Consider the following 25,218-nt stretch of genomic DNA (forward strand, 5'->3'; position numbering starts at 1 on the left):
TTTCCAAATACAAAGTATCCCCTCATTATATTCTATTTTTCAAATTAAATGTTGATGTGTAAATGGGGTGTAAAACAGAAGGTGTGAAAGCAGAAGAAGAATAAAGAAGAAACCAGACTTAACTTCCATGAATAATTTGCATTAGTGCATCATTTTAGATAAACTTAATGCTTATTTTAGACGTACTAGTAGAAAGACTTACTACTTATATGAACTTGCTTGCAATTTCCTTCTATATATTAGGTTTGAGAAAAGAAGAAACAAAAGAGATAAGACAGTGGATTTTATCAGTCTACCAAATACTCATTCTGGCTTTCACCCCAGTTTCTAATCAATTCTAATGTTCTAATATACTAAATGGATAATTACAACACTGCAGTTGTTCTTTTCTTTTTTAATGTAATGGAACATTCTGAAATGACTCGCACAAATAAATTAGGTACATATAAAATCAACAGTATACTTTAAAGGAAAAAAAATCCCAATAATTAAAATCAGTTTAGGAGTTAATGATCCACAGACTAAATTATGAATTTTCTATTTAGTTGGAAATTTAAATAAAAACAATCTTACTGTTAGGGATGCTTTTTCTGGAAAGCCTCAGTATTTTGATATTAAACTTCAAATGCACTTGTATGCATTATTTCTAATTTAGAAAATCAGAAAATACTGCATTTAAATATTTTCAATAGCTATCCTCACTTAGGCTCTGTAATGTTGAACCAAGATTAAAAATGGTAATAAGCTACCTTCTAAAGTTCATGTTTCAGCCACATTTAAGAAAATGTCAGAAGTGTGGTTAGTGAAATAATAAGTGCATTGAATATGTAGCTAACTTCTCAAAACATATATAGAAAAATGAGAAAGCCCAAGAAGGTGGTTTTTAGTTGTAAAGATATTTGATGCAGATCATCACCTCACAAGTAAGGAGGGTGAAAAAGATTGAGGCATTTAATGTTTCCTGTTACCTGGGACTTTAATATTAATGGCAGATGTCATGGTTTTATGATTTTTGCTGTTGTATCATGTAGTGCATTAAAAATTAAAGAGTTAATGCTTCAGCTCCATGGATAGATAGTTCCAGGTATACCTGGCTCAGAAGTGGAGAACTACATTCCCCAGAGGACTGTGCGATGCTTTTCATTTTTACGTGTTTACGCTCAGAGGGAAAGATAAAAACTGTCTGCGGTCACGGGATGCTCTCTTTCCTTTGGGATGGACTCAGCACTGGGTGCTCGCTGCCGTCTGCCTTCAGCGTTAGCGTAAGGCCTTCGGTTTATCGGACACTCTCTCTTGCTCATTTTATTTGATTTATTTGCTTCAATTCCAATTATATTGTATTATATTGTGTTATTTTGCTTTCCAATATCTTATTTAGTAAATTAGCTCTCCTCCTCAGATCATTTCCACTGTTTTGTTTCTAGGCTCATTTCCCTTTCCCCTTTCCCCCTTCCCCTTTCCTGGGGCATGGGTCTGTGGGTTCGTCACAGAACTGGGCCAAACCAGCCCATAAACCGTTGACAGTAGATCCTCAGTTGCATAGTCTTCCTGTGTGTAAGACCATGATGAGGGGAGCAGTGAATTTCCATTTATGTTCATCAAAATTGTAAGGGAACAGTTGTATTAGCTCAATATTCTTAAGTCCATGGGGCCTAAAGGGATATAATGCAGGTTCCTGCAAGAATTATAGCTGAACTCCTCTCAACAATTTACAGGGGAAGTGTGAGACTGTGGAAGACTCTCCTGACTAGTAGTTAGCCAACTTTATATATGGCTACAAAAATAACATGAAAGAAGGCACAGGAAACAACAGACTTGTTTGTCTAGCTCAGTTCCTAGAAAAGCTATGGAAAAGATTGTCCTGGGGGATATTTAAAGGCATTTGACAAACAAAGCTATTATCAGACATTATCAGTCAACACTGGTTCATCAAGGGAAAGTTCTGCCTTAGTAATTTGATCTCCTTCTACAATAATATTACTCATAGTGTGGATAAAGAAGGGTTCCATTTTTAGGCCCAGTTCTTTCTAAATGTTTTTCTAAATGACTTGGATACAGGACTAGAAAGTATACCAAATAAGTTTGCAGATTACACTAAACTGGGAAAAACTGTTGATTCTCTTATGAGAAGAGAGACCTTGCAGAGAGATCTTGACAAACTGGAAAGCTGGGCAATCACCAACCACATGAAATTAAATTAGAAAAACAAAGCATATGCTAGGTTCTGTATCAGGGACAGAACAATCCTGGCTACATGTACATACTCAGGGATAAGAGAATGAAGAGCAGCCCTGTAGAGAGTGATGAGTTCTGGCTGTCAGCAAGTTGAATCTTAGTCAGCAGAATGCCCTGGCAGCCCAAAGGGCCAACCACACCCTAGGGTTCATCAGGCTCAGCACTGACACTGGAAGAAAGGGGTTGTCCCCCTCTGCTCTGCACTGGTGTAGCCTCACCTTAAGCACTGCATTTAGGTTTGAGTGGCACAAGATAAGAAGGAACTGTTAGAGACTTCTGTCTCCAAAAATGGTAAAGTGTCTATAGGGCAAGACATAAGAAGGACAGATGAAGTCACTTAGTTCATTAAGCCTTGAGGAGAATAAGAATGAAACCTCATGGTTCATGGTGATTCATGGTTCTCCATCATGCCAGTTCTCCATCTTCATCACAAGACGGAGCAGAAGTAGAGATGCTAATTTCTTCTCTCTGGTAAGCGATAATAGAATTCAAGGGAACAGAGAAGGGAGAACTGGCAGTGACAGACACCGAGAAGGCTGAGGTACTCAAGAAGTTCTTTTCCTCAGTCTTCACTGGCAGTTAGGCTTCTCATGTCTTTCAAGTCCCTGAACCTCTACGTAATGGCTGGGGAAGTGAAATCCCTCCTGCTGTAAGAGAAGAGCAGGTTCAAGACTACTCAGTGCAAATGAACATGTAAAAGTCTATGGAACACTATGACATGCATCTCAGGGCTCTGAGGGAACTAGATGACAGTTACTGAGCCACTCTCCACCATATTTGGAAAGTCATGGCTGTCAGGTGAAGTCCTTGGAGACTGAAGTTTCCCTTTTGGAAAACTTCACTTCCACTTTTAAGAAGGCCTTACAATAAATTGGCTGGATGGCCACAGACATAGAGTTGGGAAGCCAAATGGCTCTATGTCCAGCTGGAGTAATGACGGTGTCCCCCATGGTTCCATATTGAGACTGGGGGCTCTTCAACATTTTTATCGATACACAGACAGTGAGATTGAGTGCACCTTCAGCAAGTTCTCAGACAACATTACGTGGAAGGATGCAGTAGATACAACAGAAGGAAGGGATACTATCCAAAGGGATATGAACAAGCTTTACAAATATCCCTGAGTGAACCTACTGAGGTTCAACAAGGACAAATGAAAGCTGTTGCACTTGGGTCAGGGAATCCCAGACATGAGCACAGACTGAGAGAAGAACTTCTTGAAATCAGCCCTGCACAGAAATACTAGGGGCTTCTGGTGGAAAAAAAGTTCAGTATGACCCAGCAGTGTGCATGCACTTGCAACCCAGAGGACCAGCTATATCCTACGCTGCATCAAAAGATGTACAGCAGAGGTTATTGTCCCTCTGTACTCTACCCTTGTGAGGCTCCACTTAGAGCATTCCATCCAGGTTTGGAGATCCTAGGGCAAGAAAGAGCTGTGAGCAAGGGTCCAGAATGAGGCCAAGAAGACAATCAGCAGACTAGAGCATCTCTCCTGCAAAGAAAGGCTGAGGGAGGCTCTCAGGAGACTTCACTGTGGCCTTTTATTACTTAACATGAGATTTATTTTTACTTTATTCTGAGGGCAGTGAGTCACCGAAACAGGCTTCCTAGCAAGGTCGTTGATGCCCCATGCCTGTCAGTGTCCACAATGCATTTGGAAAATATTTCTTTGGAAATGCATTTGAAAATGCTTTTAATAACAGGTTTTAACTTTTGGATAACCTTTAAGTGAGGTCAGGACATTGGATTCAATTTTGTAGGTCCCTTCCAACTAAACTACTCTATTTTCTTCTTTTAATTTTTGATATATTTATCTCTAAATTAACAGTGTTATCTTATAGCTGTCCAACGTTTTACCAAGAGAGTCATTAAAACAATTTCTATCTTAATTCTTACTTACCCCTTCTATCAAACCTCCTTAATCTTTTCTAAATGCACTATGCAAACTTTATCTTTCTGTCTGCCTTTTATTTTATGACATTATATTTTACATATGACATTATTTCTCCAGAGGAAATAAATTTAAAGAAAAACTAAACAAAATCCAAAAGGGTCAAATAGAGCTACAGAAAAGTAAAATGTTCACATTATTATTATTGTACTCACAGGTACCACTGCAGTCCATCTGGGCACCACAGAATGTAAAGGTTGTAGGCAGAAATGGGCTTTGCTTTCAGTTCTACAGAATCATAGAATCACAGAATCGTAGGGGATGGAAGGGACATCTAGAGATCATCGAGTCCAACCACCCCCTGCCAAAGCAGGTTCCCTACACCAGGTCACACAGGTAGGTGTCCAGGCAGGACTTGAATATCGCCAGAGAAGGAGATTCCACAACCCCCCTGGGCATCCTGTGCCAGTGCTCCATCACCCTCACCGTAAAGAAGTTCTTGCGCACATTCGTGCAGAACCTCCTGTGTTGCAGTTTCTGTCTGTTCCCCCTTGTTCTGTCTCCACACACAGCTGAAAACAGTCTGGCCTCGACACTTTGTCCCCCACACCTCAGTTCTTTATAAACCTGGATCAGGTCCCTTCTCAGTCTTCTTTTCTCAAGGCTAGAGACCCAGTTCACTTAGCCTTTCTTCATAGGGGAGATCCTCCAGGCCCTTCACCATCTTTGTGGCCTCTGGGCTCTTTCCAAGAGATCCCTGTTTTTTTTATACTGGGGAGCCCAGAACTGGACACAGTAACAATTGTTAAAATAAATCTGGAAAAGATCTTTTTTCATGAAATGGCTATGGTGGCTCTTTGTTGAATAAAAATCTCTATTATATACACATTATGCTCTTTACAATTTGCAGTAAATATCAGTTCTGCAGAAGAGTGATAATCAGGACCATATTTCTAACTCCTTTGGCTACCAGAAACAACTGTCATGTGTGAGCACAGTAAAGCCTTTTCAAAACACTCTTGTTTGTTCTATTACCATACTAGACAAAAGGGAGGTCTGGATAAGTTTTAGCAGATCTATCACAGAATATGTTTGGAAATTAAAAACGTACATTTTTATTTGAAAAAGTACCAACAAATTGGTGTTTATCTGCATAAACAAAATTACTTCTCTCAATAAGGAAAGTCTGTTGTCCAAAGCTGTTTTTAAGTTACAATAAAGGGGCTTGTTCTGTGACTGTAAAACAGAAAAATACTCTCTGAATTAACAAAACACACAAACATAGCCACATATGGGGTTAGCTATACCGTAAAACTGATGATGTGCAGAGGGAGCCAGATTAGCAAAACATTCTTATAGTCAGCAAACCACTCTGATATGATTTATTAACAGCTAAAGCAGCTCTGAGATGGTAGGTAGTATAGTCCAGAGAATAAAACCACTGAAAAAATAAAAATGTCAGAAGAGATCTCCAATTCCTGCCTATAGTATTGACTTACTATCTGACCTCAAACCAATCATTTCCCCATTCTCTCCTTTAATTTCCTTAACACTAATGAGCAGCTCACTTCAGAAAAACATTTTAAAACTAACAGATAAAATGGTAGACAATATAAATCAGAATATCATTATTACCAAACACATCAGGAAAGTGTATCTTAAAAGTACGATCAGACTTTCCAAATGTTAGTTTTTTACCATTTAGTAAAGTTGCTTGAAATTTATAAAGTTCTCAAAGCAGGTCAAATGCACTGGCTGCTAAAGGTATCTCCAAGCTACTGTCTCTTGTCTGCTTTAACTAAGACCTCATTTGACCGATTTCAGAACTCTCCTGACTCTTCTCATGAATGCTTATAATGAAAAGAATGGCAAATGAGAGGAAAGAAGTGTTGAATTCTTTAATTTGTAGTATCTTGCTGTTGAGACACACCTCCCAAGTTATTAAGGGCAGCGTTCAGCAAGAAATTGAAATATCTGTCTAATGTTCTGTATTTTCCCATTAAGCTGAGACAACAGATTTGAAGACTGGATCTTGGAGAACAGCCTATTTAGTCAAACTATGGCATAGAAATGCTCGCTCTCCTGGCAGTGTCGGCAGTTTATGTTTTAAAGGATTCAATGCTTCACCAATCTGCTGTAGAAGACGCAGATACGGCAACTGATCCAAGAATCAAGGGACAGATGAGAGGTCATTCAGCAACACCATGCTTCCAGTAGTATACAGTTGCTCAATTATTTTTGGACAGCCAAAGAGTACACTGAAATGCAAGAAGCTCTACTTACCTTTAGTCTTGTTCATCAGCACAATGCCTAACTCATGATACTTGACCATTCTTCATGCCTTGGCATAATTCACTCTTTTCTGCACATATTTTCACTTTTCCCTCTCCATCTAGACCCTTTCTCCATCAACACACTCATTGCTATAAAATTAGCCTTGGCCTGACAAATTCCCCTCCAGTATACTGTCCAAGATATTTTCTAATGAATTAATGGAAATTTTATTACAGACAGTATAATCTGGTTTTATTACTTCTTATGTCTTTCAGGGCAGTCCAGACGAACCTGAGTGAAGGACTACCACTTAGCTAATACAGAAACATGTGAAAACTGATCCTTAAACAACAATCCATGATGCAGACAGGGCAATGACAAATAGTAGAAGGGGGGCCAGGTTACCAAGTGAAAGGTGTGGGGTTTTTTTTTTGTAAGAAAAGGTAGGGGATTAAGCTGCAAAAGTTACAAAAAAAAAAAAAAAAAAAAAGAACTATGTCTGTAGACAATCTGGATTTCAGCATCTCCTGCTTCTAGCATGCAATTGGCTCTCAAAGATGAAAAATTTACGGAAGTTTTTTCCTGCTTTGGACAACTGAAATTTAGGTATCAGAATACTTAGAATGTTACCTAATTTTACAAAATATATACAACTACCGGTGACACTGGCCTGAATTAATAGTGTAAGGCCATACATACATATAATTTTAGGATGTCACCAGCCTGTGTCATGGCACAAAAATATTTTAATATATACAATCAAATAAATTTGTCATGGTTTTATGATTTTTGTTATTGGTATTCCACATCATAACATCATGTAGTGCATTGGGAGTTAAAGAGTAAATGCTCCAGCACTATGGATCATCGACAGTTCTAAGTAAACCTGTCTCAGATGACAATAACTACATACCCCAAGGGACTTTGTGTTGGTTTTTATTTTTATGTTTTTCCACTCACAGGGAAAAATAAAAACTGCTTACGTGTCACAAAACACTCTCTTCTTCCCTTTGGGGATCAACTCAGCAGCAGGTCCTCACTAGCTGTCTCGTCTTCAGCATTTAGCGTACGGCCTTTGGTTTATCAGACATTCTTGCTCATTTTATTTATTAGCTTCAATTCCAATTATATTGTATTATATTGTGTTATTTTGCTTTCTGATATCTTATTTAGTAAATTAGCTTTCCTCCTCAGATCGCTGCAGCTGTTTTGTTTATAGGCTATCTCCATTCTCCTCTTTCAAGTTCCCTCCTCCCCTTCCCCAGGGCAAGGGTCTGTGGGTCCCCTGCACTAAACATCACAGAACCAGGCTGAACCAGCCCACAAACTGTTGACAAAAGTTTATTTGGAAGGGACATTCAAAGGTAATCCAGTTCAAATTCCAGTGCAAAAATGGAGCTTAGCCCAACCCTAGACTAGCGGAATCATCACTGTCTCGTCACTGGGAAATGGCTGTTCACCATACAATCAAGATGCATCCTCCTGTGCCACCACAGAGGGCCTAAACCACAACAGAACCTGCCTGGGGGGAAAGAGGTAAGTTGGAGACATGCTTCCTTCTGAATGTGTGAGCTGCTTGACAGAGTTATAATGAATCACAGATCTGAGATCACACTTCTGTATTGGCAAAGTGTGTACTGTGTACACTATATGTATACAATGCAAACAGTAAAACATTCTAGATTTATTACAAAAAAAAGCGTAACATAGTGATGTGATTATTATCATTCTGATCCAGTTCTGAATTGTCTAAATACACTTCTGCCTTTTGAACTGGCCGGCAGACCTCTGTACGCTGCTACTCAAATGAATACAGATAAAAAGAGGCATCTAATCTACAATTGAAGAAACAGGAGAGTGATTTCATAATTTCAGATGTTTACCAGCTCCAACACCTCTTGTCTTCCACCTCTTTAGCACCATCTTATTCTCAACATTTTAGCCTCTAAAAAGACTCCCAATTAACTTCAATTTTCTAATTCTGGAAAGATGCCTCCAGTTTCACTCTCTTATTCAAAACTAAAATCTATGTTGATCAGCTCTCAACTCTTTTATTCAATTCTTGATCCATAATAGCCATACTATGCCATTCTCTATTTTTTAATCATCCTTCTATAATAATACCTTGTGATAAGTATAGCTGCATCAACTGACGACAGGTCTTCTCCCCAGCTTGTTGACATTTCTAAGTGTATATCATTCTTCTTGCCAAACTCTTCATGTTGCCATTTACAAAAGCTTTCCAGCATTTTTTCCCCATGATGACCAATATACATATCTGCCTAGAAATAAAAATATTGATTCTGTTAAAATTGTGATTCTGTAAAATATAATTAAGGACTTTTTTTTCAGTTGAATCTGTAACTCCTTTTCATGGCACAGTGCAGGCATGAAAGTTTTTGCTTCTGAATGTAATGCTGCCCTACCATGTTAAACACGCAGATGAAAACACTGCACAATCTGTTTGCCTGAACACTTGTCCCCTTTACTCAATAATTTTTCACTTCTGATTGAGAAGAAAAGATTAATGATGTGGAGATGCAAAATTTGAAGATAAAAGTAGACTTCACTCACTGTGAGGAAACAAAATTAATACTTTATTTTTCACTGGAAAAAAACGATATTTTAAAATTTCAAACACAGATAAGGAGATCTCTTTTTCTTATGAACTAATTAAAATATGTCAGGATTCTCATAATATTTTGTAGAAATGACAAGACATCCTAGCACCTTTCATCTGTTGACTTGCTGTCTGACAAAGAACATTAATTCTCGTACTATTCACTGGGTTTAAAAAAGTTTTGTATTGAGTTATGTGAATGTACAAGTATAACTACATATATAGCATATAACTACATATATATGACTACAAAGTAGTCATACATATATATGGCCACATATAAGTAGATTTTGCAAAGAATAACCAGTTTTCATTGGAAATTTTATTTTTTTTCTGACTGACTTTCATCTTCAAGCACAGAAGCCTCGATATACAGGGCATACAGATAAGCAAAACCATCTTTAATCGGACTGTCAAGCACTGTTAATAAATACTTAAATAAATGAACAAAAGCTAACTGAGAAAAGCTGTTGGCCATTAAAGCTATTGAATATTACAAGCCCCTAATAGAGCAACAAGCTGACTTAGCACTACCCTGTACAGACTACGACAAAAACAATGCATACTTACAGGAGTTTCATGAAGGAGGACAAGCTTAGTAACACGAAGATTAACCTGTAGTCCAAGGCTTTTGTGCTGGAAAAGGTTAAAAACCTAAGGAAAAAAAAGGAAAAAAATTAAAAATTAGGCAGTTGCTTAGCTTGTAGTCTGAAAATATAAAACCTCAGAGAAAGTAAAAATTCTAATAGTGTACTGTGGTTGCTTTTATTTTCTGTAACTTCAACAAAGCCTAAAGCTAAATTATTTTGTTATTCTTCTGAAAGGAAAGTAGAGCTTAGGCAATATTGCTTCTGGGAGAACAGAAAGGTTCTTTCACACTGACAATGGTCATAACCACTTTATGAAGTTTAGCCGCCTTCTTTACATACTTTCATGTGCACATAAAGTTACTCACATGAAAATTCTAATTTATTTAAATGCAAGATTATGGGAATAACCCCTCCTCTCATGCAAAATTTTTTTTTTAATTTATTTTTCAATTCATGCTCCTTCTTCAGAATATTTTTTCCTTGTACATGACAGATGCTAGTTTTTGCTGTGCCTTATGCAGTGCAGATACATCTGGGAGGGGTTGATATCAGTCAACTGAGTGCCTTAATTTTTTTCCTTATCTAACTATGATCATTATATAATCCTTCTAAATGACAATGTTTATTTTCATAGCAAGCACAGATCATGAGAGATCACTCAGTACCCCGGCTTTCCAATAATATCTTCTAACCAGAAAATCACCTTGGTCAGATCCCATTTTCTGGTTTCATCACTGAAGACAAAAGACCAGATGGTACAAACTGATGTGCAGCATCACTGTTTTATGTTGCAAAATACATGGACTAAATCTTGACAGCCTGCTAATGGTCATGTACTGACTGTCTCTTTGCAGGTACTCTGTCTGGCTAAGAGCAATGAAATCTGTTCATTATGCATTCACTGGTGGCAGAAACCAAAACGAATTTTAAATTTCCTACCATGTTTAAGATGGTTAGAATAAATCTTCTGGCAGCATCTGTTCCATGATACAAGACCATAGCTGGATCTGCTACCACCACTGTTTCAATATTGTACTCCTGAGGTAATTTGTAAGAGTATCGTTTTCCTCTTCCACTTTCTGACACTTTCTGATTCTTGGATTTCCTTTTATCTGTAACATAAAGACATTGCTTGAAATCATCTCCCAGAGTACCCCTTAGGTACTTTAAGGATTTGTTACTTGTAATTAGAGCATCACACTGATCGTGTGCAGTGTAATACTCAGGATTGCATGCTTATTTAGCACTGACAGCACAGTTAGGCTTAGACTGAAGGCATGAAAGTTAGTTTGCACGAGGGAAACAGGACTGTCATCCACCTGCTCAGAGAAAGTCAGTCAGATTCTTTGCATTCTACTACACGATGTATTCATAAAATAGTAGGTGCATCCTTGTTTGCTTTATAAGATAGAACAAAATTAATATTCTGTTTAACAGAAAAGTACACTCCCTGAGACCAAAGAATCACTGTTTATCTCCACAGATCATAGAGAAAACATCCTGATGCAGCCAATGAATCTCAGCATAATAGATGATAAATGCATATTTGTCACAAATTCAGTGCCAGGAAAATACACAGAACACAGATCAGTAAAGATGAAAGAAGAGACTATTTCAGATTAATGATGTCAAGAGGATAAAATATGTTTTCTGTGTTTTGTTTTGTTTGTTTCCTTTTAAGCTGCACTAACAGGATTTCAAAGTAATTGTAGCTGTCACCACTGTGACTGAAAAATTAAAACAAACAAACAAAAAAAACCCCCATATAATCTCCAGAAATAAAATATTTTGGTTTTGTTTTCAACAGAAATAACAGATAAATCTATATACAATCTATAATAAAATTTTAACCTCCCACCTTTTGATCCTTCAAGCAGCTTGCTTAGCCTTATATGGATAGCTAGCCCCCTGCTATACTTGTGTTTGCCAGCTGGATGTAGAGCCTAGTGTACAAAACAAAACATCATACTTGTTTTTTTTCACGCTTTTGAGAATTGTTTTTAATGAAACTATAGCATCAAGTATCAGTATTTGCGCCAAGAAAACACACCCTGCAAGCTATTCAGCTATGACTTACTACACAAGCATTTAAGGCTGCATGAGTAGGCTAAGGCTCTGAATTTAAACAGTAAATTCATTTGGGTTAGGAAAGATTTGTCATGAACCATCTGTTCAATACCATCTTCCTCCCAGGAGCAGTGATTTATTCCAGTATAGCTTCCAACAACAACATTTATTCATCATTCACTTCTTTCTAACTAACAGCACCTATTGGTTGAAAAGTTTTAATTTAGTATCAGCGTGGAAGTTCTGAGAAGTCTGCTAATATACTTCTCTAATATTTACCTAGAGATATAACTTCTGTTCAAAACTCAACAGCAAGCAGCCCACTATTTAAAACAGTATTTTTCTAAACACTAGGAACACTGCAGTCCCAGAAACTGCTGTATCCTCTATTTTTTAGGTTGTTGTGAATGAGAAGAGTGCTCAGCTCCACAGACAAGCTGCCTGCCAGGGGCAGTGTCCCTCATTTCCTCAGATATCAGTTGGTTTAACAAACCAAAGGACAATCTGTTCTTGCCCAGTCAACCTTTTTCAAATTGCTGGCAAAACTCCCCACCATGTGAGATCTCATTTATCCAAAAATTTTAGCTCTTCCTCCAGACTCTTAAATAAACAGAATTGCTAATTTTGGTAGCAAAGGCATCCAAACAACTACTCTGGTTACTTCCATCTAACAGACCAAATAGGTTTTAGGCAAAAATACTTGACTATTAGTATATAAATAAGCAGTCAAAAATCACTAAGAATTGCTCACTAATGAAGGTATACTGCATAAGAGATAACTCCTGTTAAAAACAACAACAAAAAATATCTACATTAATCTACATTGATATTGCATGTAGTAAACAAGATAAAAGTTACATTAACTGAAAAAAATAAAATACACAGCTTCTTGGATGTAAAGATACATAAATTCAGTTTATAAACTAAATTACACTGGAAAAATTGAAAAAAAATGTTACCAAAACATACTGATCAGTTAGACTTTGACTTCTGGTGCAATTATTTAAAATTAAAAAAAAAAATAAGATTTTATATCAATTTATTATTTAAACTCACAAAATGAAATGAAATCTGGTAGCACTCCAATACCCCAGCCAGGAAGTCTAGAAATATTTGACATTCAATAGCCTATAGATAAAACATAACAACAAAATTATAACCTCCCCTGTCAATAAGTAAATAAGTAAAAAATAAGCCAGAAAATTCAGTCACTGAAGCAACAGATTGTCTATAGTATCTGAGCTGGCATTATGAAGATGTTATGACTACAGGACCCTGAGACACTTGCCATCCCACAGGCTCAAGAGCATTTCCTGAGTACAGTCAAGTCCGGCACAGGTAAGAGAGCCCACCACCATCAACACCCAGGATTTCTTCTCCCAGGGAAAAGAAAATGGATCTATTAGCCATACAGAAATTGCAGTATTCAGAATAATGTAATGGAAATCCACGATTCAAGCAGCATTCGTATCCTTTAGCACTATCTCAAAAAACTAGACCTACAACTAAGATAATTAATGCATTTCATGATTATCAGATGAAAACTGCATTTAGAGCAAGAACTAACACAGCTCTCACGGCTGACAGCCCATTCTTCATACCATAAGCTCAAACTTCTGTTTTTGATCTAGCAAAACTTGCTGGATTTTTCCTACAAAAAGTAGCATGACTTAAAGAGCACAGTCTGACTGTAACTCAAAAGAACTGTGTATTGCTTACTGTCAGAACAGAGAAGTAAATGAAGAGACTTCCAGTCTCACAGACACAGGATTCAAAATTCTCATCTACTGCATCTTGTACAAGCACTCTCACTCATCAGTTTTTGCGAAGCATAACTATTTGAGATTATTTTTAATCCCTAGAGTACTTCTGCCATGACTCAGCTACAATGCACAAGCAACTTCAGGCTGGAACAAAGCTTAATATTAGGCAGAAAGAAAAGAGCTTAGTTTCTCAATGCAGACCTTTGCTCTAATAGCAACTGGTTTTCTCATGCATTCTGTGCAATAGATCTATGAACTGGTTTGATTTGAAATTATCATGGACCATGTGCTACAGAAAGGTGTAGAGTTTGACATCTGTGTGTGTGTAACTGACTCACATAACTAAGAAAATCATACACATGTTAAATGACAAGATACACACATTCTCACAAATTCAGAAAGCAAACGTTTTCATCAGTCCTATTCTCTCCCTCCACCCCTCCACCAATTAGCAAGAAAAATATGGCCCATTCACAAAACCAGTTTCTCTGCTCTCCACAGACAACTTTGGCTGTGCAGTATCTTTCAGACCAGACCAAAACAGTTACAAACAATACCTTCATTGATTGCCTCCCCTAGTTCTGCATGAAAAGCCATTATATCCAATAGCGATCCTTCAGCACCTCCAGCAAAGACATTCATTCTTTCTAACAATCACAATTCATCATTGCCAATATATATTAGCTTGATATGTAGCCAGTCTTTGAGATCATTTTGGCCTAAAACCAGCAGCAAAAAATACCAGTCTATGGCATACCACAGAAGCAAGAGATCTTGTTCTAAGATATTGCTGAGAAGTAACCATATGGAAAACAATAGCTACATTGTGTCAGACAGAGATAATTCTCTATGAGGCATCTGTGTAAAACCTGAACGTCTTAGCGTCAGGGTGCTTGAATCTGCTTTTGCATCATTAACCTACTTATTTGAAGATTTGGTTTAAAATTCTCAAATACTGGTTTAAAAGATTATTTTGTTGCTCTTGTTTTTTTTTCTGTCCTTTCTGCAATCCACTTTAAGGCTGTACCCATATCATGAATTTTCTGGTGACGTTAGCATTGCCAAGCAATGTCACACCAGCAAACTACTCCTAGCATAGACACTATTTTTATCAGTATAGCTTACTGCAGCTTCACTATATACCACAACCTGGAACATCAAAGTCTTGCTAGTATAACAGAACTGCAGACAGAAAGCTGTTAGAAACTGCAGACATTTAAAGCCTCCTGGAAATAAGGTTATGACAGCAGATGCTCATCAGTTATGCACAGTTTAAGCTATTTTCAACTTCCAGACTGGTAGTAGAGAGAATAAAATCTATTTCAAACAAATTTTTGAATCTCTGTTGACAGATTATTTGCACTAAATCAGACCCTTGGGCATAAGATTACTGGAACAGAATAAACTGACTTTTCCAATTTAGAGAACAAGAGAAAGTGAAAGGCTGACTACTAATGAACATGACAGAAAAATAATTTCCTTGCGTATGAGTCTGCATCTTTATTCATCTTCATACATACTATGGATTGCTATACAGCAGACACCTCACTCCTGTTGGCTTTATACAAGCACAAACATCATGCACACGTGTGCTTTAATTACCTATTATCATTAATGATGATCACAAGAATTTCATAAGAATGGCCATCTTTATATTATTTGAACATCTGCTGACAGAAGAAAATTTGCTTTTAGATATGCAGTGGCAATGCAACACAACGTCTATATGAGAGATACAGAGTCACAGGAAGTTACATGGCATTTACTTAGTTCCTTGTACTAACAACAAAAAGAGCCTTCCTTTTTTTAATTCATCTTTCATTTCAAACTTTGGATGGAAGCTAATTATAAGAAAAATGGTAACATCATTAAAAATATCCTCAGCTCATGTCTTCTCTTCTCTGAAAAAAGAAGCTGTCATTTAAGCAGGAGCAACAGAGTATAATTTCCCACAAAAGCCCTTTTCTCCACTACATTACGAAGTGATCATTATGGGCCAAACTTTTTTTGAAGCCCTCCTCCTTGAAAAACTGTTTCTACCACTCATTAAGTACAGAGAATTTCGTATCTACTTTAAGTGACAATAATAAAAGATGAACGCTGTTACAAAGGTCATTTAAATTCAGTATCTGACTCACATGGATGTTCAAGACATTAACAACTGAAACTGTGATGATCTGTGCTCATATTATGAAACTAAATATTAAGTACAAGCATTGCACATAGTAAGTAAACCAGCAACTACTAAGACAATAGATTGGCCCAACAGGTAGGATGTAGTTTTGAGACTAAAGTAAAAAATGGCCTCAAATTTTCTACTTTCAAATACAATAGGTCACTGTACTTCTCTATTCTGCAACAGACAATTCTGCCTTCTGAAAGGTGAAACTGCACTCTCAGTATGCCACCTTGAAATACACCATGAATTACTACCACAAGAACAATCAAGTACGCTTTTGTTGGTTTTTAACTACTGCCTACAGATCTTCAATACATGTCCACTACATGAAGTCTGTTCAGTAAGATTTGTATATTACCTGTAACAACACCACAGTACTGATTCTGAGAAGTTGGTTTTTCAGTAATTCTCTCCTCTATGGACCTTTTTCGTCTGTACACCCTGTGTGCATGACCTGTCACAGCCAAAGTGTGATTGAGTGGCTCAATAAATATGAAGTCCTCATTAATCTGTATAAACCCCATCTGCAAAGGAAAACAAAAGGAACACAAGATAAGAATTTAAGAAGATATGTATTTCTGCACACAATTCACAGAACCAAAACCAAAAACTAAGTAACACGGAAATGTGAAAACAAAACAAAACAAAAAAACTAGTCCATTTAATAAAACTTTTTGTTTTAGTAATTTTACTAGCAAGGTGACTACCATTATATTCTGCAAGTCTTTTTTCTTGAGAAAATTGGAATAAATTTAATTTCTTTCAACAAAACTGTGGGTGGGTGGATATATGCCAGTAGTAGATGTAGTAGCAGTAAAAATCTGGAATGTTAAAAGTTTGCTTTGGGAGACCCATGGGGTCATTTAAATACGTACATTATGTACACAAAAGTCCATACACTGTTTTAATAACTCAGTGTATTGTCATATTTTTTATAACAATGTTAAATGAAATAGCAGGAATAATTTGGGAAGTATAAATACATCCTGAACAGCCATGAAACCCCAGAAGTCTTATTATGACACTCTACTTGCACATTTTGAACTTAAATAAGTAAATAAAGTAAATAATTAAATACATGGATACAGAGACACAAATCCCAGCTGGATGCCAGCAACTGAAACAACAACAAAAAACATTCTGCTATGACCATTTCGATGGCTAGCTTTTATTCCCTTTCCCAACGCATTTATGCACACAAATATACAGAAAAATTTAATGTTCCAAATACATATCAACAGTTACAAGAGTTAGGCCAAAACTGAAATAAACAAGCATTTAATAAAATTTATTTATATAAATACCACAGAATCCTAACTCAGACCTAATTATTAAAATGCAAAAACAAATTCCTATCAGTCACTAAGACTAGGATGATCAAAGAGCTTTCCTTTATTTTTTCCCTATGAAAATGTCATCAGCAAAACTGATAATGAACTTTCTCATTCTCTAAACTGAAAAAATGTATTAAACAGTTAAACTACAATAAGAAAATACGGTACATCCGGTTGAAAGAAGCAAAGGCCTATCCTGTATGCATCCATGTAAAACAAACAGACAGAAAAGGTAAAGATTTTTTGCTGCTTCTAGAATTATGTTGGTGGCATTGTTACATTGAATATTCTTCCACCAAAAATAATTCTGATCCAAACAAGAAACAACTAATTTTTATGCAAGTTACGACTTATGACTTTGCTCAAACTTACTTGGGCATTATTTTTAAAACAAAAGCAAATAAACAACAACAACAAAAAACAACGCAAGCCCCTTCTTCCTCCATTATAAAAGCGAAAAAAGGGAATGTTTAATGAGTATGTGAACGATTAATAAACTTGCTGAGGGTGCACTCAACCCCACCATCCATGTCACTCTCTACAGGGCTGCTCTTCATTCTCTTATCCCTGAGTATGTACATGTAGCCAGGATTGTTCTGTCCCTGATACAGAACCTAGCATATGCTTTGTTTTTCTAATTTAATTTCATGTGGTTGGTGATTGCCCAGCTTTCCAGTTTGTCAAGATCTCTCTGCAAGGTCTCTCTTCTCATAAGAGAATCAACAGTTTTTCCCAGTTTAGTGTAATCTGCAAACTTATTTGGTATACTTTCTAGTCCTGTATCCAAGTCATTTAGAAAAACATTTAGAAAGAACTGGGCCTAAAAATGGAACCCTTCTTTATCCACACTATGAGTAATATTATTGTAGAAGGAGATCAAATTACTAAGGCAGAACTTTCCCTTGATGAACCAGTGTTGACTATGTCTGATAATAGCTTTGTTTGTCAAATGCCTTTAAATATCCCCCAGGACAATCTTTTCCATAGCTTTTCTAGGAACTGAGCTAGACAAACAAGTCTGTTGTTTCCTGTGCCTTCTTTCATGTTATTTTTGTAGCCATATATAAAGTTGGCTAACTACTAGTCAGGAGAGTCTTCCACAGTCTCACACTTCCCCTGTAAATTGTTGAGAGGAGTTCAGCTATAATTCTTGCAGGAACCTGCATTATATCCCTTTAGGCCCCATGGACTTAAGAATATTGAGCTAATACAACTGTTCCCTTACAATTTTGATGAACATAAATGGAAATTCACTGCTCCCCTCATCATGGTCTTACACACAGGAAGACTATGCAACTGAGGATCTACTGTCAACGGTTTATGGGCTGGTTTGGCCCAGTTCTGTGACGAACCCACAGACCCATGCCCCAGGAAAGGGGAAGGGGGAAAGGGGAAAGGGAAATGAGCCTAGAAACAAAACAGTGGAAATGATCTGAGGAGGAGAGCTAATTTACTAAATAAGATATTGGAAAGCAAAATAACACAATATAATACAATATAATTGGAATTGAAGCAAATAAATCAAATAAAATGAGCAAGAGAGAGTGTCCGATAAACCGAAGGCCTTACGCTAACGCTGAAGGCAGACGGCAGCGAGCACCCAGTGCTGAGTCCATCCCAAAGGAAAGAGAGCATCCCGTGACCGCAGACAGTTTTTATCTTTCCCTCTGAGCGTAAACACGTAAAAATGAAAAGCATCGCACAGTCCTCTGGGGAATGTAGTTCTCCACTTCTGAGCCAGGTATACCTGGAACTATCTATCCATGGAGCTGAAGCATTAACTCTTTAATTTTTAATGCACTACATGATACAACAGCAAAAATCATAAAACCATGACATCTGCCATTAATATTAAAGTCCCAGGTAACAGGAAACATTAAATGCCTCAATCTTTTTCACCCTCCTTACTTGTGAGGTGATGATCTGCATCAAATATCTTTACAACTAAAAACCACCTTCTTGGGCTTTCTCATTTTTCTATATATGTTTTGAGAAGTTAGCTACATATTCAATGCACTTATTATTTCACTAACCACACTTCTGACATTTTCTTAAATGTGGCTGAAACATGAACTTTAGAAGGTAGCTTATTACCATTTTTAATCTTGGTTCAACATTACAGAGCCTAAGTGAGGATAGCTATTGAAAATATTTAAATGCAGTATTTTCTGATTTTCTAAATTAGAAATAATGCATACAAGTGCATTTGAAGTTTAATATCAAAATACTGAGGCTTTCCAGAAAAAGCATCCCTAACAGTAAGATTGTTTTTATTTAAATTTCCAACTAAATAGAAAATTCATAATTTAGTCTGTGGATCATTAACTCCTAAACTGATTTTAATTATTGGGATTTTTTTTCCTTTAAAGTATACTGTTGATTTTATATGTACCTAATTTATTTGTGCGAGTCATTTCAGAATGTTCCATTACATTAAAAAAGAAAAGAACAACTGCAGTGTTGTAATTATCCATTTAGTATATTAGAACATTAGAATTGATTAGAAACTGGGGTGAAAGCCAGAATGAGTATTTGGTAGACTGATAAAATCCACTGTCTTATCTCTTTTGTTTCTTCTTTTCTCAAACCTAATATATAGAAGGAAATTGCAAGCAAGTTCATATAAGTAGTAAGTCTTTCTACTAGTACGTCTAAAATAAGCATTAAGTTTATCTAAAATGATGCACTAATGCAAATTATTCATGGAAGTTAAGTCTGGTTTCTTCTTTATTCTTCTTCTGCTTTCACACCTTCTGTTTTACACCCCATTTACACATCAACATTTAATTTGAAAAATAGAATATAATGAGGGGATACTTTGTATTTGGAAAATGGATAATTAGTCTCTTTGGCTGTTTATAGGTAGTTAATTAATAATGCACCAACTAAATGTAATTTCTTGAAACAATATATTAATATTGACTCACTCTTGCTTAGAATTATTATCAATTGTTGATCAACTCAATCAAACTTGGAAACCAGTGATAAATCTCATGAAACATACTGCTTCCTCTCACTTGTTATTCTTGCTTACTAACTTTTGCCCCCCAAACTTCTATATATGCTTTAATGATATTGCTAATATCATCCCTATTTTGCTAAATGAAAGAAGGAAAAGAGTAGAGGCAAGTGATGTACATGGCTTTCCTGAAGACTTTGTATTATGCTTTATTGTTCTATTTATAGCACTTTGTCTATTTATACCATCTCATCTATAGCTAAGAATCTGTATCCGTATATTTAAAACAAAAATCCGTATACATCTGTATCTGTATATTTAAAACAAAAGCAAATAAACAACAACAACAACAACAACAAAAAAAACAACGCAAGCCCCTTCTTCCTCCATTATAAAAGCGAAAAAAGGGAATGTTTAATGAGTATGTGAACGTTTAATAAACTTGCTGAGGGTGCACTCAACCCCACCATCCATGTCACCTACAAAGATGTTAAACAACTTATGCACTCTTCAGTTAGTACTATTTCATTGTCTCATAGAAGAGGTTGAGAAGTGAGGTGCATTCTAGAGTTGTATTGATGGAGAGCTTAACTGGCTTTCAACTTAACTTTATATTCTTGAGCCTTTAAAAACAATATGTATTAAGAAATGTTTTATAGTTACTTAACAACGATCAGTGTACACACATGATGCTTCCTAGATATAAAAAATGAATATGATTATTCATACGAAGATATTTAACAACTTAAGTAACAATGAAACAGGAAATGTCAGTATTGGGTACATCTTTCCAGAGTGTATCTCAGGTATCTTTTAGTTTTCACTTATAAATGCTGCTGCTGACAGTAGATACAAGTATGTTTGTCTGTGAGTGCATGTGTGTTTATGTGTATCTTTACCCATATCTGTTTATTTTTATATATCTAGCTCCATAGACAGAATATAAAAAAGGTGCATCTCCAACCCATAATGGCCTGTGTACAGATTGAGAGCAGTAAGGGAGAAATTTCTTTGTATGACTACATGTCAGACTCGGAATAAATTTCAGATTAGTAAATAGTACTTTTATTAGGTGTTGTATGCAGTATGTTGTTTTGTTCTCTCTGTTCCTGCATACCTTTTAACTTTTTTTTTAATATAATTTTGTTACTTCTCTCAAAGAACAGGTGAAATAGGTGTGAATTTAAAATGAATTCTACGCAGATATTGTTTAAAGCAGGGATAAGGTATTTAATCTACTTGATGCAGTTATGCAATGTTATTTGTAAATCTGTGGATGGTCTAAAAATGGTATTAAGCATCACAGTTATTTTCATTTCATGTGCAAGATATAATTTGCAATTTTCTTGAAGACTATCTTTAGACTCGCTATATTTCAAGAAATTGAAATGTGTAAAAAAAGCAGAAACTATGTATAATGCAAATTGAATACATGGTACATATTTTGTCACCTGACTTAAAGCTCTTTTGAAAGTATACTGAAGTTTAGATATTCTGGGTAATCCTGGTCTTTGCTTCACCACACTCTGTTGAGATAACGGTATTCTGCATTTATTCATTGAACCATATGCAGTATTTGTAAATAGGTCACACAGTCATTGTGGGACTGACAGCTTGGCTTACTTAACATTTTTCTTCTTTCCACCTTCAATTCTAGGAAGGATTTCTGTGTACATAAAGACGAACCATGTGATACTGTTGGTAAGTAAATAAACTTAAGAAGCTGTGTGTATACACCATGTCATAAAATGAGTGTTAGATAAATACATATGTGAAGTGACAGGATGACAACAGCATCTTTTGTGGGTAGCTTAACTAGGTAAAATGCAGATGTCTAAAATACTTAGTTTGTTAGATATATGCAAATAGTTAGATACACAATACTTTGCTGTATGGCACTCTATCTAAATAATGTTAAAGTACAATATATATTTTTTAAACATACTCATATATTTTTTTCTTTTCAATCTCATTGGCGGTTTAATAAGAATTGTAGAATTTTTACTTGACAATAGCAATCTAAAGGTGCAAGTATATGATGCTTTTTAATGTAGTAGATCTTTGTTGAGAATATGTAGATTTTTTAAGTATAAAAATATAGTAGAATAATACAGTCTTTATAAACTATGTAACTGTTCAGAAACATACAGGGTATGTACTATTGTGCAAAGCTCAATATCCACGATATTGTGCAATTCTCTTATCCACGATTTCAATGAGTACTAGGTACACTGAGGTTTTCTGCCAACATAATTAACACCTCTGGGAAGATATTTTCAGTATATATAGATGTAAGAAAAGGCAATTCAAGCTTAGTACTGATTAAAAACACTAAATGAAGCATGCAGTGGCATGTTTTTATCTAGGAATTTCATTTGGCTAAGAGTAAACTGTAACAATTCTGTGTGTAAATACAAGTATTCAGAACCAACATTTTTTGAGAAGATTAGAATATAGGGATGGCAGTAACAAACTATTAGCTATTCCCTTGTTTCTCATCCCTCACAGGTAGGTGAGAAGCAGAACTTTATGTTTCCTTATTTTTTTTTTTTTAATTATGCCAAGTCTATGCAAGTTTGTCTGTGAAGTAGATATCAAATAAAAATATCTCTAAATGAATAATGGAATGTTTCTTGTGTCAGCTGTCGATTAAAAATGCATAGTGTTATTCCTCAAATTGATGTCATGATCTTAGGTGAATTTTTTGCGAGTACTTGGTGCACACAGACCATTTCTTTTTGTCCCTTAAGTGGAAAAAAAGCCTCTTTCGATCTGAGAGAAATGATTTGACTAGGAAAGTCTTCATCAACATGTGCTTATGTAAACTGAAGATCAAATCTGGATTACATGCAGTTAATCTAAATCAGATTAAGTGAATGTATTCAAAAGATTTTCCATGACAAATACTTCTTCTTTATTTGAACCTTGGAATGAATAGAATCACCATTTATCTCGAAAGTTGACCCTGAAGTTTTAAAATTTTCCACTAAGATGAACAGATTAAAGTATGTGTTAAAGCTGTGCAACTCCAAGCTATCGAGAGCTTGCAAAAAATCCCCCAAGACAACAACAATAACAACAACAAACAAATAAACTCAGAGGGAAAAAAAAAAAGCAAACACAAAAAGGTACACCAAAATAAAAACTCTTAACTACCAAATAAAACAGAACAAAACAAAACAAAAAAAAATAAGGCAGTTCTGTGAAATGTTAGTGAAACTGTGAAGGTATGTATGTCACAAAGAGTGTTCTTTGTAGCATTTTGTACAAACCAGAAGTTAAAATAAAGAGAAATGGGTATTACAGTACAAATGTCAATATCGGAGAGGGATGTAATGTTGAATTGTAGATATTCTCTCTGATGGGTACTAAACAAAGAAATATTGTATTTTTTATTTATTCATTGGACACCAAGACTCAAGTTTTCAAAGGACATGAGTAGCCACTTAAGTGCCATTATTCTATGGCATAGGCAAAGGTCTTGTATATTTATATGGCAAGTATATTTCTCTGTGCTTTCTTTCTTGTTCTGCTTAAAGTAGAGAGCTTATGCACTCTTCAGTTAGTACTATTTCATTGTCTCCTAGAAGAGCGATTGCTATGATGATTTAATGACTTAAAGTTAACATTAAAAAAGAACTCTGTAGACCAGAGAAAAATTAAAAATGTGTATAAATCTTCGTTGGATCATATATTATTCTTTGTACTAAAATAGAAGAAGTTAATCTTCTAAATCTTCTACAAAAAAGAATTCAGAAGGATTTTTTCTTTTCCATTTTGGTAGAAAGTTTGAGATTTTACATTTTTATCTGTTAAACAGTGGTGACGATCTTGATAATGAAACGTAAAGTGTCTTAACACTTCGTATTTGTTAATTTTGAAGAGTAGACAAAAACAAAAATAGTTTGAAATTTTGTTAAATTTTTCAAATTGTATTGGATTTTCAAAAATAGAATATTTTCATTTTTTGCCTCACAAAGTTTCATTAATATCAGAGAATCGTAGAATTATTAGGTTGTAAGAGACGTATAACATCATCCAGTTTGAGCACTTCACAATAGACAGGGACACCTCCCACTGGACACGGACACTCAAAGCCCAACTCAGCCTGGCCTTGAATGGTTTCAGGTAAGGAGCAACCAAAGTCTCACTGGGCAAACTATTCCAATAACTCATCAGGCTCACAGTAAAGAATTTCCTCATAATATCTAGTTTAAGTCTACCCTCTTCTGTCAACTGAAACACCCAAATCCTTCTCCTCAGTGCTGCTTTCAAGCCATTCTCTGCCCAACGTGTATCTGTGCTTGGGACTCAAGTGCAAGACCTTAAACTAGGACTTACTGAACTTCATGAGGTTGGAATGCGCCCACCACTCAAGCCTGTCCATGTACTTCTGGATAGCATCCCTTCCCTTTAGCATGTCAGCTCCAAAGCTCAGTTTGGTGTTGTCTGCAAACGTGCTGAGGATGCACACAACCCCATCGTCCATGTCACCTACAAAGATGCTAAACAACTTTCCAGTCCTGGCATCAATCTCTGAGGAACACCATTCATTACAGGTCTCCTCTTGAACACTGAGTCATTAATCACAGCTCTTGGAGTGCAATCATCCACCCAGTTCCTTATCTAGCAAGTTTTCCATCCATCAGATCCATTTTCCTCCAATTTGGCAACTAGAATGCTTTTAAATCCAGGTGGATGACATCAGTTGCTCTTCTTTTAACCACTGATGCTGTAACGCTGTCATCAAAGGCCACCAAGTTCTTTGAGAACAACTTGCCTTTGAAGCCATGCTGGTTACCACCAGTCACCTCATCTTTATTTTCCATGTGCCACTGTAGGGTCTTTGGGAGGATCTGCTGCATGATCTTGCCGGGCACAGAGGTGAGGCTGACTGGCCAATAGTTCCAATAGTTCCCTGGGTCTTTTATTTTTTTTCCCTTCGTGAAAATGGGGATAATGTTTCCACTCTTCCAGCCAGTGGGGACTTCACTAGACTTCCATGACCTTTCAAGTAGGATGGATAGCAGCTTGGCAACTTCATCTGCCCATTTCCTCAGAACCCTTAAATGGATCTCGTCGTCTCCCTTCAGGTTCTACAGATGGTCTTGAACCTAAACTTCACTTCCACCAGGCAGATCAGCCTTTTCCAAGTTCTTACCACTGTTTTCTGCAACTTGGGCAGTGTGGCTAGAGCCGCTGCCAGTGAAGACTTGATAAAAGGAAGTCTCAGAGCACCTCAGCTTTCTCAGAATCCCTCGTGACCACATTCCCAGTTTCCTTCCAAAGAGGGCCTACACCTT

General features: G+C 36.2%; 1 protein-coding gene across 1 annotated transcript in view; it reads right to left on the minus strand.

Annotated features, from left to right (window-relative positions):
- The window catches only part of ADAMTS19 (ADAM metallopeptidase with thrombospondin type 1 motif 19), a 154,696-nt gene that overhangs the window by 85,136 nt on the left and 44,342 nt on the right, over window positions 1-25,218 (minus strand). The window contains exons 3-6 of the mRNA XM_065740556.1: window positions 15,981-16,146; window positions 10,553-10,725; window positions 9,594-9,677; window positions 8,528-8,685 (exon numbers count right to left, since the gene is read on the minus strand). Coding sequence (XP_065596628.1) covers window positions 8,528-8,685; window positions 9,594-9,677; window positions 10,553-10,725; window positions 15,981-16,146 — 581 coding nt within the window. The remainder of the gene's footprint in view (window positions 1-8,527; window positions 8,686-9,593; window positions 9,678-10,552; window positions 10,726-15,980; window positions 16,147-25,218) is intronic.

The sequence above is a fragment of the Cyrtonyx montezumae genome, unplaced genomic scaffold (genome assembly GCF_038088225.1).
Source record: "Cyrtonyx montezumae isolate F1298 unplaced genomic scaffold, pur_monq_1.0 scaffold_29, whole genome shotgun sequence".
NCBI lineage: Eukaryota > Metazoa > Chordata > Aves > Galliformes > Odontophoridae > Cyrtonyx > Cyrtonyx montezumae.